The 17,389-nt window shown below is 45.8% G+C and overlaps 1 protein-coding gene across 9 annotated transcripts in view; it reads left to right on the forward strand.

The window, feature by feature from the left end:
• Tnik (TRAF2 and NCK interacting kinase) overlaps positions 1–17,389 on the forward strand; it is a 404,440-nt gene that overhangs the window by 280,563 nt on the left and 106,488 nt on the right. For all 9 annotated transcript variants that reach the window (XM_075951104.1, XM_075951107.1, XM_075951102.1 and 6 more), the window contains exons 7-9: positions 69–199; positions 11,565–11,619; positions 13,426–13,504. In XM_075951104.1, the coding sequence (XP_075807219.1) occupies positions 69–199; positions 11,565–11,619; positions 13,426–13,504 (265 nt within the window). The remainder of the gene's footprint in view (positions 1–68; positions 200–11,564; positions 11,620–13,425; positions 13,505–17,389) is intronic.

The following is a 17,389-nucleotide window of genomic DNA, read 5'->3' on the forward strand; positions in this document are numbered from 1 at the left end:
TGCATCTCCGTTTTATTCTCACATACAGCCTGAGCTCCTAATCTAGTCAACTGTGCTCTCTTCAATAGTGGACTTTGGAGTGAGTGCCCAGCTTGACCGAACAGTGGGCAGGAGGAACACATTCATTGGGACCCCCTACTGGATGGCACCAGAAGTCATTGCCTGTGATGAGAACCCAGATGCCACGTATGATTTCAAGGTATGGTTTCTTCAGTGTGCTGTGCCCTTGTGTGTCTGAACCCTTGTCCAATTTTGCGAGGGATAACGCTCACAGGCATTTGTGTTTGTGATTTATGTGACACAATGGGAGAACTAGAAAACATTATTTGGACTAAGATTGTAAGACACTCAAATAAGAATTGTTTAATGGACTCACCCATGATATTTGATTACCCATTTATAAAATGATATTGAAATTATTTCCTATGCTTTTAAATTTGCTTTTCTATCTTATTCTTGGGAAATAGATAAGGTTTATGTTTGGGGTTATTTTTTAATTTTAGCAAAGTATATATTATTACCCTTTTTCATCTATTAATTCTTTAGATTCAATTTTTTACTGATACATAAAACATTCCGATTGTACATATGAAAGGAGTCCCATGTAATATTTTCATATGTGCACAGAGGCACAATGTTTAAATCAAGATAAATATATTCATCTGCTAAAGAATCCTATTTTAAGGTAAACAAATCTTAGAGGGCCCAAAGTAGTTGCTCAGTTGGTAAAGTTTTTGCCTCACAAGCATAAAAACCTAAGTCAGTTTTCCAGAACCCACATAAAAAACCAGCCATGGCGATGCAGGTTTGTAATCCTAGGCCTCACAGGCCAGTCAGCCAACCTAGCCATACTGGAAAGGTCCAAACCAGTGACTGGCCCTGTCTCAAGAATCAAGGCTCCTAAAAAGTGATACCCAAGGTTGACTCCTGGCCTCCCCATGCACAAGCACCCAGGTGCAGCAGACATACACCTGCACACACACCTTCACTCACAAACATTTGAGAACTCTTTCTTCTAGCTTTTTGAACCTGGCAGCACACTATTGTAATTACACTTGCCCACCACACAATAGCACACAGGAACTCCATGCTCCTAGCCAACTAGAGCACAGCACATGTTACACCATAATATGAATATTGGGGGCATCTTCTTGTAGTTACAAGACATCAGGTTGTTCATTTCCACAGTGCTAACCTTAGGTACACAGACGTTTCTTCTCTGTAGGAGAATAAAGAGGGATGTAGGATGCTTTGGTTTTCCTCTAGTGTGGCATGGCATTTCACAGAAATCTGATGTATTCCTTGTTACTTTCATTATAGACTGGAAGCATGCCACTAACATTCAACATTCAGGCCACGTTCAGTAGGATTCTCCTGGCAGCTCTCCTTGACTCAGTTCCTCTAGCCAATGATCTGACATGCGTCACAGTTACAAGTCCCTCTAGAACTACAGTGCCTGACCACATTGCTTTTGTATACATCCCTGTTAAGAGAAAGTGAAACTGTGGACAATGAGAACTAGAGCAACTGTAAAGTTCTCAGGCCATGCACAGGCAGAGACACTGTGTGGGCAAAAATAAAATACTAATTGGGGTTGGTTTGGAAGTCCAAGGACTTTCCCTCAAGACCAGTAATGAGGGCAGACCTTCGCAGGTACACACCCAGTGGGTGATATTCTCTGAACTTTAGCTTGAACATGGGTCTCCCAAGTCTTCATTTAGCTCTCTGTGGTCACTTGTCCCGCCCTGCAAAGAAGAGTTTCGTGTAGTTTTGATGTGTCGTTTGTTATCTAGATTGGTTATCATTTGATTTGTCTGATTTGCCTTCTAAAGTGGCTTTATTTTTTTTTAAAAAAAAAAAAGTGTTAAATCATCGTCATAAGGGTTCTTTGGAAAAGAATCCTCAGGGCTCTTTGTTCCTGCAGTGTGGTCTTAGGAAATAGTTACCGGGTGCATATATTAATTTCATAGTTCCCATACCGAGAGTATATCTCAGGAATTTCTCTGTTAAAGTCCGCGTGCTTTTCCACATCTGGTTATGTTAAAATCAGGCGACAGCAATGCAGGCAGTACAGTCCTTGAGACCCAGTGTCTCTGAGCACTGGCGGAATCATTCACCTCTTTAGAGACGTGTAAGCTTGGAAGTCTTGAAAACATAAAAATCCCCTCCTTCCTTTAAAGTTTGTCCCTCTGATAACCTGGCATCAGTCTGTCTGAGAGCAACTGCCACATTAAAAAATAATCCCCTGATAAAATAAATGTCACCTATTTAAACTGCTAATGATCGGCACATTCAAATAGTCCCATCTGCAAATCTGCCAGAGAATCCGCTACAAAATATATATCCCAGACGAGCTATGCATATTTTAATTGGCTGTAAACAATTCTTCAGACTGTAGTTAGGTGTGACAAGTGCTACCCAGGTCTACATCTATGCCACAAACCACTTTCAAAATATAGCAGGAGTGAGCTGGAGGGGTGGCCCAGAGGCTAAGAGCACTTGTTACTCTCACAGATGATCTGAGGGTTGGACTCTGAGCACTGATCACAACCATCTATAACTGCAGTCCCAGGGGATCTGATGCCCTCTTCTGACCTCCAGTGGCACCATGTACATGCACGGTGCACAACACAGTCACCATGTGCATGTGTGCTACACAGACACACTTGCAGAAAAATACCCAAATGCATAAAGTAAATAAATCGAAATTTTAAAAGAAGACAAATTATACCAAGAAGAAGCAGAGTGTCTAGATTTTCATTCCTGTCTTAATCTTTTAAGTGTTAGAGTGGACCATATTATGTGCTGTGTGTATTCTCTGTAGCATAGATAAGACCCTCGTAACTGACTTGTTTTTAGGAGAGAAACTAGAATAGCTTTTCCTTTTGGCCAACCCAAAGCTTGGAATGAAGTTCAATCCTGGATGTTTTTATCAGACTATTGCTAAGAAATATTGTGTAGAACCGATGAGATTCCAATATGAAAAGAATATTTAAAAATCCATAATTTTAAAAAAAACCCTCACAGAGGAAATAGGTTCAACTGTGTCACTCACATAGGCTGCAGTGTGAACTTGTTCATCAAGATTGTCATGCATGCAATTGTTCACCAGGAAGAAAACTCCATGCCTAGTGTATGAACTTTGCTGGTCGCCAGTCATGGGGAGAAGTGACTTGTCTGACATGTGAATGAAGAACAGAAAGCAGAAAGGATTCTGGGGAATTGTAGGGATTTGTTTTGACTACTCTGTAATTCTACTCTGAACCAGAAAGGATGGGAGCCCTTAGAACCTGGCACTGTATCCTACCATGTTTTCTGCTCAGAGTGCCCAGGAATGTGATCTGCCACCAGGGGATGACTTGAAAACAAACTGACTTTGAGAGTATTTTTTCAGTCACTCTATTTATGCTTACTGAACTCACACCGTGTGTGTGTGTGTGTGTGTGTGTGTGTGTGTGATTAGATGAGCTCTCTGCATAAGCCATTTCTTACTAGAGACCTATAAAATTCGAGGATTTGGTCTATGTAGGGAATAGTCCATTTGAGACAACAGGAGTCCTAGCCTTGGCAATGACCTCAACATGTTGGGGTCTCATGTAGGTTAAATGTCTGCTCCCAACATTTCAAGGTGGCGTGTATTGAATAAAAGATGCTTCGAATAGCACTAGATTCTGTAAGCTTCACCAAGACAGCTCTGGCTTTAAAATGAAAGTGAAATAGAGACTAGAGTTTAGTTTTGTTGTGGGATTTATCCTTTACTATTTTGATTATTATTTGATTTATTTTGAGATGATTTTAAAAACTGGTAGATGTTTCTATTTGCTCAATTCCTTTTTTAAAGATTTCTTTTTAATGATGTGTATACATGGGTATGTGGGTATGTGCACATAATTGCATATGCCTTTGGAGGCCAGAAGATGCTGCCAAATCCCTTGGAGCTAGAATTACAGGTGGTTGTGAGCTAATAATGTGGGTACCGAGCACTGAAGCCAGTTCGTCTAGAAAGCAGTTTATACTCGTGACTACTGAGCCTCCTGAGCCATCTCTCCAGTCCCTGAAGTTTCTTATGAAAACAAAAGTAGTTGACTAGCCTAAGGACCTCCGTGGAAAGGGAGTCTGTAGAGTTGGGGTTCTCACTGCAGTCTGGTTTTATGTGGAATCGATGTGTTCAGGGAGGAGCCCACAGAATGTGAGGAGGAGAGACTGCATTGAATTTGCCTGGTGTGCTGGCTTTCTCCTGGGGGACCTTCCTTTCTTGTTTCCAGAAATTCTGTCAAAACACTTCAAGCAAAAGGAAAGGTTTCATTCCCTGGTAAGTATGCAGGGCAGTAATGAAAGCTTTTCCATTTAATAATAAGCATTCAAAAGATTTGAAATTAATAAAGCCGTTCAAAATTCCTAGGCTGTTTAAACTGGTATTTGTAAAAGTTACTGTAAATTGTATTTCAGTAGGATGGAATCTGACAGGTAACAGAGACACCCACTAAAGGAAGTCCTGTGTGGCCAGGCCCATATCCACTGGAATCTGACATAGTAAAGACCTAATTCTCCATCCAGGGGAATACTACGCACTGCTTTAGCAATGAGGCACGAGAGTAGTGTGTATTTGGTGCCCAAATGTGACGACCAAAGCATCTTCCTCTTACTGTATCCTCACTCCCACTCGCCTGATGGAGAAACACTGTACATGCACAGATACACAACGCACTACACACATGTATGAACACATACATGGATGTGCATGCACATCCATGGTGTTGGGGGTGTATAATCTGCAAATAGCCTAGAAAGATTGGAGCACATAAATGATGCATTCTTAATTCTTATTTTGCATGTCATTCTTCCCTGTTTTGATGTTTGTGTATCAAAAGAATTTGCTCTTTTAATTGAGCTAGTGAGGTGATAAATGTCCAAGAAAGTGCCTCACACACACACATACACGCTTCATGGGTCCCTTCCTTTGGGCCTGACTTTTGCTGGCACTACGTGTCACTCTAGAGATTTGTCCCCTACCAGTGGCAGGTCTGCAGGTGCAGGTGCTTTTGCTCAGCTCCTTTAGTGTCCCAGGAATGGATTTTATTAGGCAAGGTGGAAATGTTCCTTTGAACATGAGGGTCAGCTGGAAATCAGGTGAGCAGCAGTCTGGAGGGAGAATCTTGACAGCAGGTGCTAACGAGAACACAGTATGCACGTTGTTCCCAAGTGGGGCAATTCCAATTGTAGACATGTCCTGCATCCTGTGTACTATGCTCCACACAGGGCTCCTTCCGAGTTCACTCAGACAGAAGACACCGTGTAGTGCCACCAGGTGGGATTGTCTCAGCAGTCCCAGCTGGCCTAATTCCTTCAGCCACAGCACCAATCCCATGGAGATGCATCTCCCAACAGTTTCCTTTGTGCCAGAGAACAAGTGTAGGTAGGCAGGGATGCAGGTGCCTGTGTTGCCTTTGTTTTCTCTGTGAAAAGGGAATGTGAATGTGAAATGTCCAGAGCTGCAGCTGCCTGGACATTCTCCCTGACCCTTACTTCAGTTCTGTTTGGTATATAGGTACATATCAGTTATATATTCTGAGGTTGCAAAACCAATTTATGGTGGTATTATCACACACACACACACACACACACACACACGTATGTATCCAGATGAAAGACTATTGTCATGTCTGTGGGGCACAGCTAGCTGTGCTCTTTGCTAGGCTGTCCCACCACGTTATGGTATCACAACCTATGATATTATATTTATAAAGGTATCACATAGTGTCTGGCATGCGGTAAGAAGTGCTATAGGACAGCTTTGTGCTTACGTATCTCATGAAAGTCTGATTTTTGTGGCCATTTTTTGATCCAATGATACAAGCAGTTTCATGCAGCTCAGTCTTCTGGGCATTGCCCATCTCTCGGTGCCTCCTGTTGAGCTAGAACTCACATCACCTAAGCTCTAACCAGATTAAGCTGATCTCCATAAGCAACCACACACATGCATATGATTTCTTTATTCCCGATTGAAATACTTTTAAAAGAACAGACAAATCGCAAGTATGTTTCCAAATGCAAGACTGTGTCCATGGCTGTGGAGCATTGTACAATCCAGCTGGTTGTGCTCCGTATCAAGCTATTGTCTGTCTGTCTAGACCACCATGCTGTCCCTACTTTGAGATACTTGGACCATTCCCATTTCTGTTTGTCCGTCTGATATCTGATCAGGTCTGCCAGTAGGGGGCCACAGAGAGACTACAAAGATGCTGGAAGACAGGCAATGCCCAGTCTGCTTCCTCTGGGCTCCCGGTTTCTGCCTGGCCTGCCTTACGCCGCTGGGCTGGGCAGCTCATTGCCTTCTCACCTGGCTCGGGTATACCGGCTGAACTGTCAGTTGGCCAAAGTTGACTCCCAAAAGTCTGTCTGCTGCTTGTTGTGCACTGTGCCCTGTTGGGACCGTGGAGCATATCAGCTTGTTGAATTCTTCTATCAACCCTGCAAGCTATGCATTCCCTTCACGTTGTAGCTGAGAAATAGTCTCCAGGCTGTTACTGCCTTTGTCTTATCACCAAGGGACCGGTGCTGTATCTGAGCTTGGTCCATGGCTGCTGTAGAGCGCACTAGACGTCTAGCTACCCATTCCTCTCCTTACGTGGCAGAGCCAGGTCCGTGGCTGCTGTAGAGCACACTGGGCTTCTAGCTATACCATTCCTCTCCTTGCATGGCAATTTTAGGGTATGGATGCTTTCTTCCACTGAGCTGGGAAGCCCAGATAAGGAAGAATGTTCTTTTGTTTTGTGCAAGTTACCGTGTGTCAACTGTCCCCAGGCCTCAGCCAGAAACTGTACCTTGTGTCTGCCTTCTCAGAGGCACTTGGATTTGTCTTTGTTCTGTTTGTAATGTGCACAGGGATGGGCTATTAATCATGCTGCAGGCCAGGCGGCACAGCACCGCTGGAATAATGAATTGCCCAACGCCTGCCCAAACGAGTCACACCGTGGTCACGAAGGAGACTTATCTCTGCCTTGCTCTCCTATCGTGCTCTCTTCCCTGCTCATCTCCAGCGCTCTGTCTTGCCAGTGGTAGTGCAAGCATTTCCCCCTTTATTTAAGTTCTGAAGTGTCTTTGGATCCACTAAGTTATCTAAAGCTTAAACAGGGCCTGTCAGGGATATTTAGAACCTCCAACACAGGCGGTTAAGCAAAGCTTACAAGCAGCTTTGTGTCTATATGATCAAGAATTTAAGAATATAACTATCTCTCTTTTAAAAATGGAATAACTCCAGTACAAAACGATACTCACCAAGCAGCAGTCAAGTGACTGGCCTGGCCAAGTGGCTAGACAAGGAAAGATACACAGGCTGTTTGGATGGGATGATAGGGGCTCTGATGTGAACAGGAAGGCTAACAAAGAGGGACATCTTTTCTTTACTGACCATCCCTTCTTCCTGTGGGACAATTCAAGGAAGGCATAGCAGGTGAGACTTCCCACTTTCCTACAGTCAAGCTCTTTCTCTTCATATTTTCTCCTACTACTTCTGTATATATACATGCATATATATGTACACATACTACATATACATACATGAAAACCTGTGCATAATATAAATGTGTATACATGCATACACATATACACAGCTATAAACACACACACACATACATATACACACACATATGATCATGATCATTTGCAAATATCATGCCTGGAATCATCTGGAGTCATGCTGTCCAGAGCTGATGTGATGAGCAGAGCTTCAGAAACTCTGCCTGCCGCCTTTCTGCCCTGGCGTTATTCATCAGTTGGCAATGACCTCAGGCTGCAAGACGGGTACTGTAACTCTAGACACCATGTTTGTATTCAAGGCATGAAGAAGTGGGAAGGAGCTTGTAGGACACCACCAGCTGTATTAGCTCCCTATCTTGGGAAAGCACAAGCTCCCAGGCTTCTTTGTGTATACTTCATGGGTCATAGCTCTGGCCACAAATGTAACCCACTGCTGGGGTGCCAGGATACACAAGTGCAGCTTTGGGGTATCATGAAATGGAGGTGACAGTGGGAGTGGGGTTCAGGTTAGCCAACAAGTGATGTCTGCCAGAAGTGCATGGAAGAAAACCATGACAACCAAACTGGGGGCCATGGACCCTCACCCAGCAGTGCAGGAAGGAAAATTTATATGCTTGAGCCCCGTTGTGCACCAGATTTTGTGCTAAGCAGCGTTCCTGAAAACATGCATGCCACCAGCACCTCCTGTGCCGTTGAGAAAGCTAAGCTGGGCAGCATTCTGCAAGTCACTAAATCAGGAACGTGGAATCAAGTCTGGCTGTGTCTGCTTTTGAAACTTGTTCTCTCTACCAACCTACATCTCCTCTAGGAAGCTAAGGCTAGCTTTGCAGCATAGGAATGGGACGTCACTGAATCTCTGCTCCTTTGTTTCTCCAACACCTCACTCACTTGTGGACAGAGTAAGAGTCAGGGACAATTATTTGTGGGCTGCTGACTTAAAGATGAATTCTCTAGACCTGACATTGTGATAACAGAGCCAGCTCCATTTTCTATATGGACTCAGTGATCTGGGGGAAGGAGGTCTGTGAAGACAGCAGGCAGCCTGGACCATGGCTCCTTGCCTGTTCATTCATCCCATCTATAAATAGAGTTTACTATGTACCATACTGTCCAGTCAACAAAACAAAGACCAACAAAACACAGGCTTATTGCCCCCTCCCTCCCTCTCTCTCTCTCTCTCTCTCTCTCTCTCTCTCTCTCCCCCTCTCTCCATCTCCCTCCTTCTCCATCTCTCTCCCTCTCCCTGTCCCCACCCTGGGTGTGTGTGTGCATTATGTGTTGAGGCAAAGGGCATATAAAACACAGACTGCATTAAACTAGTGATGTGTCAATAGACAGGATGGTGATGACCATCACCTGTGTGAGCGGCTAACGCGAGAAAAGCCAGTGTTTGGCACAGCAGAAGGAAGCTGCCGGGATCCAGACTTCCTCGAGGGTGGAGGGAGAAAAGAGAGGCCAGCTTGCACATCCCTGTGGGTCTGTCCTCTTTGCCACCTCTCCTCCATGTGAGAAAATTTGAACAGAAACTCAGAAACAGAAGTGAGCCTGGCTGCGCTGTAATTTTTCTCTCTCTGAAGGTTGGCCTGGAGCCCTCTCAGCTTGGTGCCGACATTTCTTTTCAAATGTGTGAACTGTCACACAGCACAGAGCACCCTGGGCCTGAAGGCCATTCCAGTCCACCCCTACCCTGGCAGTTAGCAGCAGAGAGCCTTGCTTCCTCATGCTCCAGAGATGCTCTGTTCCGAGGCTTTTGGGAAACGGCTGGAGAAAATAGCAAGTCCTGAGGACACTGGAGTACTATTAGAACAGCACAGGGACCTTTGATGCTGACCCTCCACTTCCAGCTCTTCTCCGTTTCCTGTCTGACACCACCCATACAGGGAGTGTCTTGATGTTCTCTCGTGTTCCAAAGCCACTCTGTGCGCCAACTGTAAAGCCAGGTACAAGAGAGCCATGTTCTCATCTTTGTCACGTTACACGCCTGAGCCAACACAAGAAACAGTCATTTGCTGGAACACGCACATTCTGAGCGTGTTTATATCATCTAGAGCTCTGGAAGAAATCCAGAAAAGGAACAGAGCGCGAGGACAGCAGTTGACTCCCCGCACTGCTGTGTTGGCCCAGCACCTCAGTGTCCCCATTGCTCCCTGCTCTAAGGGGACTGCACTCTGGGAGGTAGGCGAAGCACCCCGTATATCCCTTTGTATATCATAAGGAACTCTGCTCATATACTGAGCAGGCTGCCTGCCAGTCACAGGCTACTGAGGAATTCAGTGCCAGGGAATGACTCAGCATGTAGTCCAGGACTCCCTTCCAATTATACCCTCCCCCCCCACACACACACCTTCTTGTGCCCTTGACATTTGTTTGATGGGGATGGCAAGGAAGCTTCACTTTGATATTTATAATTTGAGTGCAAAGGAGAATTACAAGGGAGAATTTTGAATAATGTACATAAAACCCCTAAAACCCTGGGAGTGTGATGGTGGATGATATCAGAATGCAATCCCTGGACCTTAGGTGTTTTTACCCATCAGCTGAGAGGAGGGAGCAGCAAGCATCCTTCTGGGCTTGTTTCATGGTTTCCTCCTTGTCTTGTTGACATTGGCCATGACGTACTTAGAGATCACCACACATGGATAGAGAGACATAGAGATTCCTTCCAGTAAAGCAGGAAGCCTTGGCCATGAAAACTCTGACTAGAACATGACAGTCAGCCAAATGTAAGAAGACAAGGTAGAAGCACTCGGGAGGCAGAGGCAAGCAGATCTCTGTGAGTTCGAGGCCAGCCTGGTCTACAAGAGCTAGTTCAGGGATAGGCTTCAACGCTACAGAGAAACCCTGTCTTGAAAAACAAAAAAGAAGGCAGTTAGAGCTGAAGACCTGTCCTCCGTGGCAGTCTATAAATGAGCGAGAGAGCCTGTACTGAAATGCACGTGAAGTCCCCCCTCAGAACCTCCCATCCTCGTTCTGTCATTCTGTCGTTGTAACGGCTACATTGTTGTGCACTGGACACATTGAATGTGACTAATACCTACTAAATGGTTCGGCAGTTCTGAGTTTATTTAGAAAGCATAAAAGCTTGTCTCCAAGGCTTAGACACCAGGGTTTGCAACCATTTTCTGAAGAGTAGCCCAGCTGGACACGCTCCAAATATCTCTCAGCAAGTGTATCAGACTCCAGTACATCCGCTTAGTAGAATACTACTAAAATGACAAAAAGACACAAAGTATCAAAATATGATGCAACCAGGAGGGCCTTCCAGAATGTTTCATGAGTGAAAAAAAAGAAAAAAAAAACAGATGCAAAGGGCCACCTACTTTTTTTTTTTTATGAAATTTGGAAGATGTAATCTACAGTGACGGAAAGAGAGCCGGGAAAGAAGGGGGACCCACAAGGGGAGAATGCAGTCTTCTGGGGGTTATGCTTGCTGCCTCGACATGATGGCGGAGTCGCAGGAGTGCCACACCTTAGCGGGTGGTATCTTCATGCATGTGCAGTGTACTATGTAACAACTATAGCCCAATAAAAGCATTGAAAGGAAAAACTGTGTCTGAGACGGAGAGCAGATGGGAAGGGGAACCTATCTGGGAGGAGGGAGGGGACTAACAAGGGTGTGGAAGGGGAAGAGAGGAGGCTGGAAGAGAGATGGGAGGAAAGTAGATGCTAGGCAGATGTAATAGTATCGTGAAACCCTTGTTTTACGCAAGTTAAAAAACTGGAAACAGCAAAATTTCCTATGGCTCCACTGACATGTAAGTCTCAGTAATAAATTAACTTTAAAAGCCCTTATATGTTTTTTCATACGTTTATTGGGAACATACCATATGCCAGGCACCAGGAAAAATACGTGCGGAGAAAAGCGAGCGTGACTCCTCCGGCTCTGCAGCTGGGTGGGAGAAATAGGTTTGTAAACAGACAATGGATTGACTTCCCCATAGGCAGTTCTGAAGTCATTACCAGGTTTAACCAAATTGTCCTCTGTTAATTGAATTTGTGTGTATCTGTGCTTTCTTGTTTTACAGAGTGACTTGTGGTCTTTGGGAATCACCGCCATCGAGATGGCAGAAGGTGCACCCCGTAAGTTCCTTCCCTGGGTAAAATTTGCTGCTGGGTGGTCCTGCGGGTCCTGCAGGCTCCTTGCCAAGGCTGCGGTTGGACTCCTTCTGCTCCACTGAGCCTGGCATGGGTCTGCTGTGGCATATTTAAGGAGCAGGAGGATCTTAGATCAGCCAGGATGTCTGTTCGTTTCAGAGCAGCGTGATTTTGCTAGGAAAAAGAACTCTAACCTGGGCGAGTCTTTTTGCCTTACCCACTTACTGTGGGGCTCCCTCCTGAGGCACTCTGCCTCACACAGAACCTGGTGCAACCACAGACAATGTCAGCTCCCGTGTACAGAGCTCCAAAGCTCAATTCCTAGACGCAGCTTTCACAAGGACCTGCACTTAGAGGCTGCCCCTCTTCTGGAAATATTAGGATTTAGGATTAAAGATGTCCCTGCCCTTATAGGAGCAGTGTCCCAGATGCTTGCAATCTTGAGAACCTCCCTAGTCCCTTGGAACTTTGCGCTAGCACCAAAGAAGACCTCTGGAAGCTGTTGCAGTGGTGGAGGATTGAGGCTGTACCTCCCAGAACTCCCTGACTGTCCCTGTCAGTGCCAACCTTAGTAGACACCAACACACCCTTTCCTGGAAGACATGGGTTCACTTTGCAGGCAGCTGTGATTCAAGCAACACCCTAATACCTAGCTGTCCCTGCCCGGGACTACAGGACAGACTAGGACCCACCTTCCCTCCTCCACCCTGGGCTAGGATTGCGTCACTATAGCATGACTCTTTGCTGGCCCCTGCTCCATCCCCTAGGAGTGTCCTTGCATGAGCATTCCCACGCCTTCACACCTTCTCATCCACCCCTCGCAGGGCTGAAAAGACCTGCAAGGACATTCGTGACCGCTCATTCTTAGACTCAGGGCTCTCGGAGTCCTCGCTGCCCTCTTATTTTCCTTAAGTTCCTTGAATCCATGTGCGGCGTGATTGACTTGGAGTGTTTGTTGACAAAATTTTCTTTGCTCACGATGACATTTGTGAGTCGCCAAATTTCAGATACCACACTCTTAAAACTGTGTTATCATTCTGAGTGGTAGACAAGACTAAAAATAAACTACCCACAGACTCCTCTGGCATCGAGGGAGCATATATTCTCAATCTTAGTACCAAAAAAAAATGTATTCTCACTGTTAGAAAGTAAGCAATAGGCTATGTGGATTGAAATGAGAATGTAGAGTGCTCACGATATTGTTTATGAGCTGACTTCATCCCGTGGTCATCCTGGGGCTGGAGGGTTTCAAACTCAAGGCACCCCATGCAACCTGAAAGCTGCTCGGGACATTTGGTGTCCTGGTGCGGTACCAAGAGCCTAGAAATGTGCTTAGATAGCAATGCTTGCATGAACCTCCAATAGGGAGATAGGGCTGTGGCTGTGGATGTCTTGATACCTCATAGATTATAGCTTAGGCTTTTGTTAAAGAAAATTTCCTCAGCCACGCCAATCATAGCTGACATCTGCTGCTGTTGATTTTGAATGGCAGCTGGCTACCTACAGCAGAGATGGCTAATGTTTGGCCCTTTAGCTTATTTTCCTTATGACATGAAGTCGTGGTTACTAGGATTGTTAGTATCTGCTTGAAATGGGCATTTTATGATAATCATCTAATTAGACACTAGCCCTTTGAAAAGCTTGCCCAACAGAGGTGTCTGGGCATCTGACCTCTTCCTGGCAGGCACCTTATGGACACTGAACACTTGTGCAGTGTTTTCTGCACAGCCAAGATGGTAGCGCGGATTTGGCCTCTGACTGGCTCTGGTTTTTGTTTTTGGTCTCCCACAGCCCTCTGTGACATGCATCCTATGAGAGCCCTCTTCCTCATCCCCCGGAACCCAGCACCTCGCCTCAAGTCTAAGAAGTGGTGAGTTTGCCCTCCAGTAGTTTGCAGATATGAGGACAAAGCTTTCTTGTGCTCCTTCCTGTGTGTGTGTGTGTGTGTGTGTGTGTGTGTGTGTGTGTGTGTGTGTGAACATGCGTCTGCAGGTGCACATGTGTGCTTGAGTGCAGAGGCCATGGGTTGACCTCCATTATCATTCACAGTGGCTTCCTTATCTTAGTTTTATAGACAGGGTGTTTCATTACACAGAGGTCACCACTTTGCCTGGACTGGCTGGCCAGTGAGTCCCAGCAATCCCCCTGGCTCAGGTTCCATAACACTGAGGTTACAGACACATGCTACTGTACCTGGCTACTGTACGATGTGTGTGCTGGGGATCTGAACTCGGTCCTTGTGCTTGCAGGACGAGCATTGTACTGACTTAGCCATGTGCCCAGCCTCTCTGAGATCTTTTGAATTGCCTCGGATCTTTCTCTAGGTCCTTCCGGGTGGATTAGAAGGATGCATCCCGCAGCTTGCAGGTGACATTCTGCAAGCTACCATTCATCTTGGACTAGCAGCTTCATTACCTGGTGTCGGTACAGCACATTGTTAACCCTATCCTCACGGCAAAGAGCCATTAGCCAAAATGAAGCCCAAGTAATGGCATGCAAACGCCATGATTTATGACCGCAGTGTGTTTTCCTGACTACGTGGCACTTTTCATCAGAGATGTGATGATTTAGAGTCAGCCCATTAGATTGACTGGCTTCTAGTCCTCAAGACAGTGGTTCCCCGCACACCCACGCAGACCCGCTAATGGTCCATGCGATGTCTCTGGCATGGGAAATTGTGGGTCTTTGTGGGTTTTTTTTAGTCCCTTTCTCTCTGTGACAGGGCATGCTGGTTTCCTATTTTGGGGAGAGCAGTATAACCTTTGTTCTTAGTAAGCTTGTCCTGACATGAAGGTGACTTGTTCTAAAGAGCTACCACATGCACAGTGTCACGAGGGGGCATGATGGGAATGTGGATGGTGAACGATACAGTGAGGTCTGGAAATGGAGTCCTCGGGTTAAGCCAGATATGAGCTGTCACTTCCGTGTGTAATCTTTACGTCTTATTATTCTGTAACAAAAATCTGATGTTCCCCTCCCCTGCTACAGAAGTGGCATGGCCTCCGTTTACATTCTTTCATCTCTGGCTCTTCTTGCCTTGGAGTTAATCCCTGCCCACCTGTGACCTCCTACTATTTTCCCCTCTAGATGTAAGTCCTGGGCAGTTCAACTGAAAAGGAACAAGTCATTTGGCCCTTTTCATATGACTTGAGGCTCAGGCCCTTGACTGGCATCCTCGTGTTTCCCACCCACAGCACACACCCACCACATAGAGCAGGCTTAATTAGTACCAATCAGCTGGTAATGACATAGCAACCCCAGCTGAATGGTGGAAAGGCACTCTACAGAGAGAGGGGAAGGAAACAGAAAAGCCACCAGCAATGACAGTCTCTAAGTCGCCAGACCCGCAAGGGGAGTGTGAGTTGCTATTGGTAACCGAAGGCAAAGCTTTTCTGCTCTCCTTCCTCTCAGAGGGTCACCGTGGTACCAGACATGTTCTCTCCCCAGCAACAGCCTTTCATTGGGCACCAGGAAGAGCACAAGAGGGCCCTTCCTCTCTCTGCTGAGATTTCTTCTCTCTCCTCCCTGGATCCCACTCCCGGAGAGGGGAGCCAGCTCAGTTCCCTCCCCTGGAAGCAACAGGGATATAGCAAACCCTGCAGCCTGCCAGATTTCTGCTTGGAGTGTGCCAAGCTCCCTGGGAGAGCCTGCTGTATGGCACGGGTATTACTTCCTGTCCCCTGTCGCTAAGCCTCCTCCTCTTTCTTCACTGTTCTGGGGAGATATTTTGAGCTCACCCACAGAGGAACAAGCCGGCCATCCAGAGGCATGTCACCTAAGGGGCTGCATCTATCCCTGCATTGTTTCCGGGACAAAACTCCTGACAAAGCCCACAATTAGAGAAGTGACACAGTCTGTCACGAGGGGAAACTAAGGCAGTGGGGGTGTGAAACAGTTGTCACACTATGTCCACAGTCAAGAGCCAGAGAGAGGTAGTGCTGATGTTCAGGTGTGCTCCTCCTTCCTCTTCATTAAGACAGAGACAATCCGTGCACAGTGCTGCCCACATTCGAGACAGATCTTCCCCCCTAGATTGCACCTGCCATCTGGTCGCGCCCTTACCACCACACTCAGGTGTATGTCTCCCAGGTGATTCCAGGTCTCGGTAGGCCGGCAATGAAGATGAAACACCTCAAGTCCACCCTTGTCTGCTGGGCACTCAGACATATCATTTACGCTTTAAAATTCCACCCCTGGGCCTCGAAGACTCATGATCATCTCATGGAGCAATGTAGATTTAGTTCATCTATAAGAGTCCCCCAAATCTAAACAGTTTGAGATCTAATTGCTCAAAAGCCCAAAGTCTCTGGTGATACCCAAGGCAGTCTCTTAGCTGTGATAACCTGTAAAGTTAAAAACTAAGTCAACTATTTCTGATTTACAGTGCACAAAATGAAAGTTTTCACTCTAAGAGGAAAGGAATATGGTGACAGAAAGGGAAAATAGGGCATAGGCCGGGACTGCACCCAGCATGGGAAACAAATCCCATAGCTCCATTCCAATCATCTCACACCGTGGTATTGTCCTCTGGTCTCCACTGGCCTTGCCTCTCTTGCTCTATCTCCAGCACACACACCCTGTCTTAGAACGGCTTTCCTCAGTGAACACCCCACAATCCTGGCTCTCTGACATCCCGAGTGAGGCTTCCTTTCACAGCCCTATGTCGGGGCTCATGGGGCCTTCCTGAAGAGGATCTGACTCTGCCACCCATTGCCTGACCTCAGCAGCTTTTGAAAACCTTGCTGCAAGTCCTCTATGCCCACAGGAAGCTGGGTCCTCTTATATCAATTATTAACCAAGAAAATACCCCTATAAGACTTGCCTGCGGGCTAATCTGATAGAGGCATTTTCTCATTTGAAGATAGCTCTTCCCAAAAGACCCTAGATTGTATCAAGTTGACCAAAAAAAAAAAAAAAAAGAAACATAAAAAAACAAAACCTAGCCAGTACACACCAGACCCACAATCCCCACTGTTTTTCACACTCCATGACTGCTGTCAGGGCACTTTTGTTTCGAGAAAGGATAAAGGTGTGTGTGTGTTCCAAATAAAATAATGATGATATAAAGTAGATGTCATGAAATATTCTAAATAAATTGAATTTGCTAGTTTGTATTGTGACTGTGCACTTCATCAAAATCAAAACCCACAAGCTTTGAAATTAACCTTTTCTGTTCAGTTTTCTGAAATCAAATATATCTAGATCAATTCCCTTAATGAACATTGTGCAGTCACATGCTCGATACCATTTTAGCTAGCAATGGACAGGACCACCTGGTGACTCTGGGCAACTCCACTGAGCAGAAATGTTCTGTGATGTCTCACAAGAACAATGTCGTATTTCAAACATCTCCCTGTCACTGAACAGGGCTTGACAGTGCCCATTTTATTCAACAGAAGTGTGTGTGTGTGTCTGTGTGTGTGTGTGTGTGTGTATGTATGCACACACACGCATGGGGGATATTAGTAATGTCTCATGTCTGTGTTGCAGTCCTTAGGAAAGAATTTTCTCTTCCTTGAGTCCAGTGGTACTCAGATAATTGTCAAATGTCCCTGCAGTGTGCCAGTGCTAATCACAAGAAGCATTTTAAAGGGATTAACTTGGATCAGTTCTGGAGATGGCTGTATTTGCAGTCACAGAAATGGGCCCAGAAAAGTTAAGCCATTTGTCATGAGTCATACAGTAAGTGCTGAAGTCCAAGGAAGAGAAATGGGGTAGTGAGAACTAGCATAGGGCCATGACAGACTTTCAAGGC

This window comes from Microtus pennsylvanicus, chromosome 16 (assembly GCF_037038515.1).
Source record: "Microtus pennsylvanicus isolate mMicPen1 chromosome 16, mMicPen1.hap1, whole genome shotgun sequence".
NCBI classification, from domain to species: domain Eukaryota; kingdom Metazoa; phylum Chordata; class Mammalia; order Rodentia; family Cricetidae; genus Microtus; species Microtus pennsylvanicus.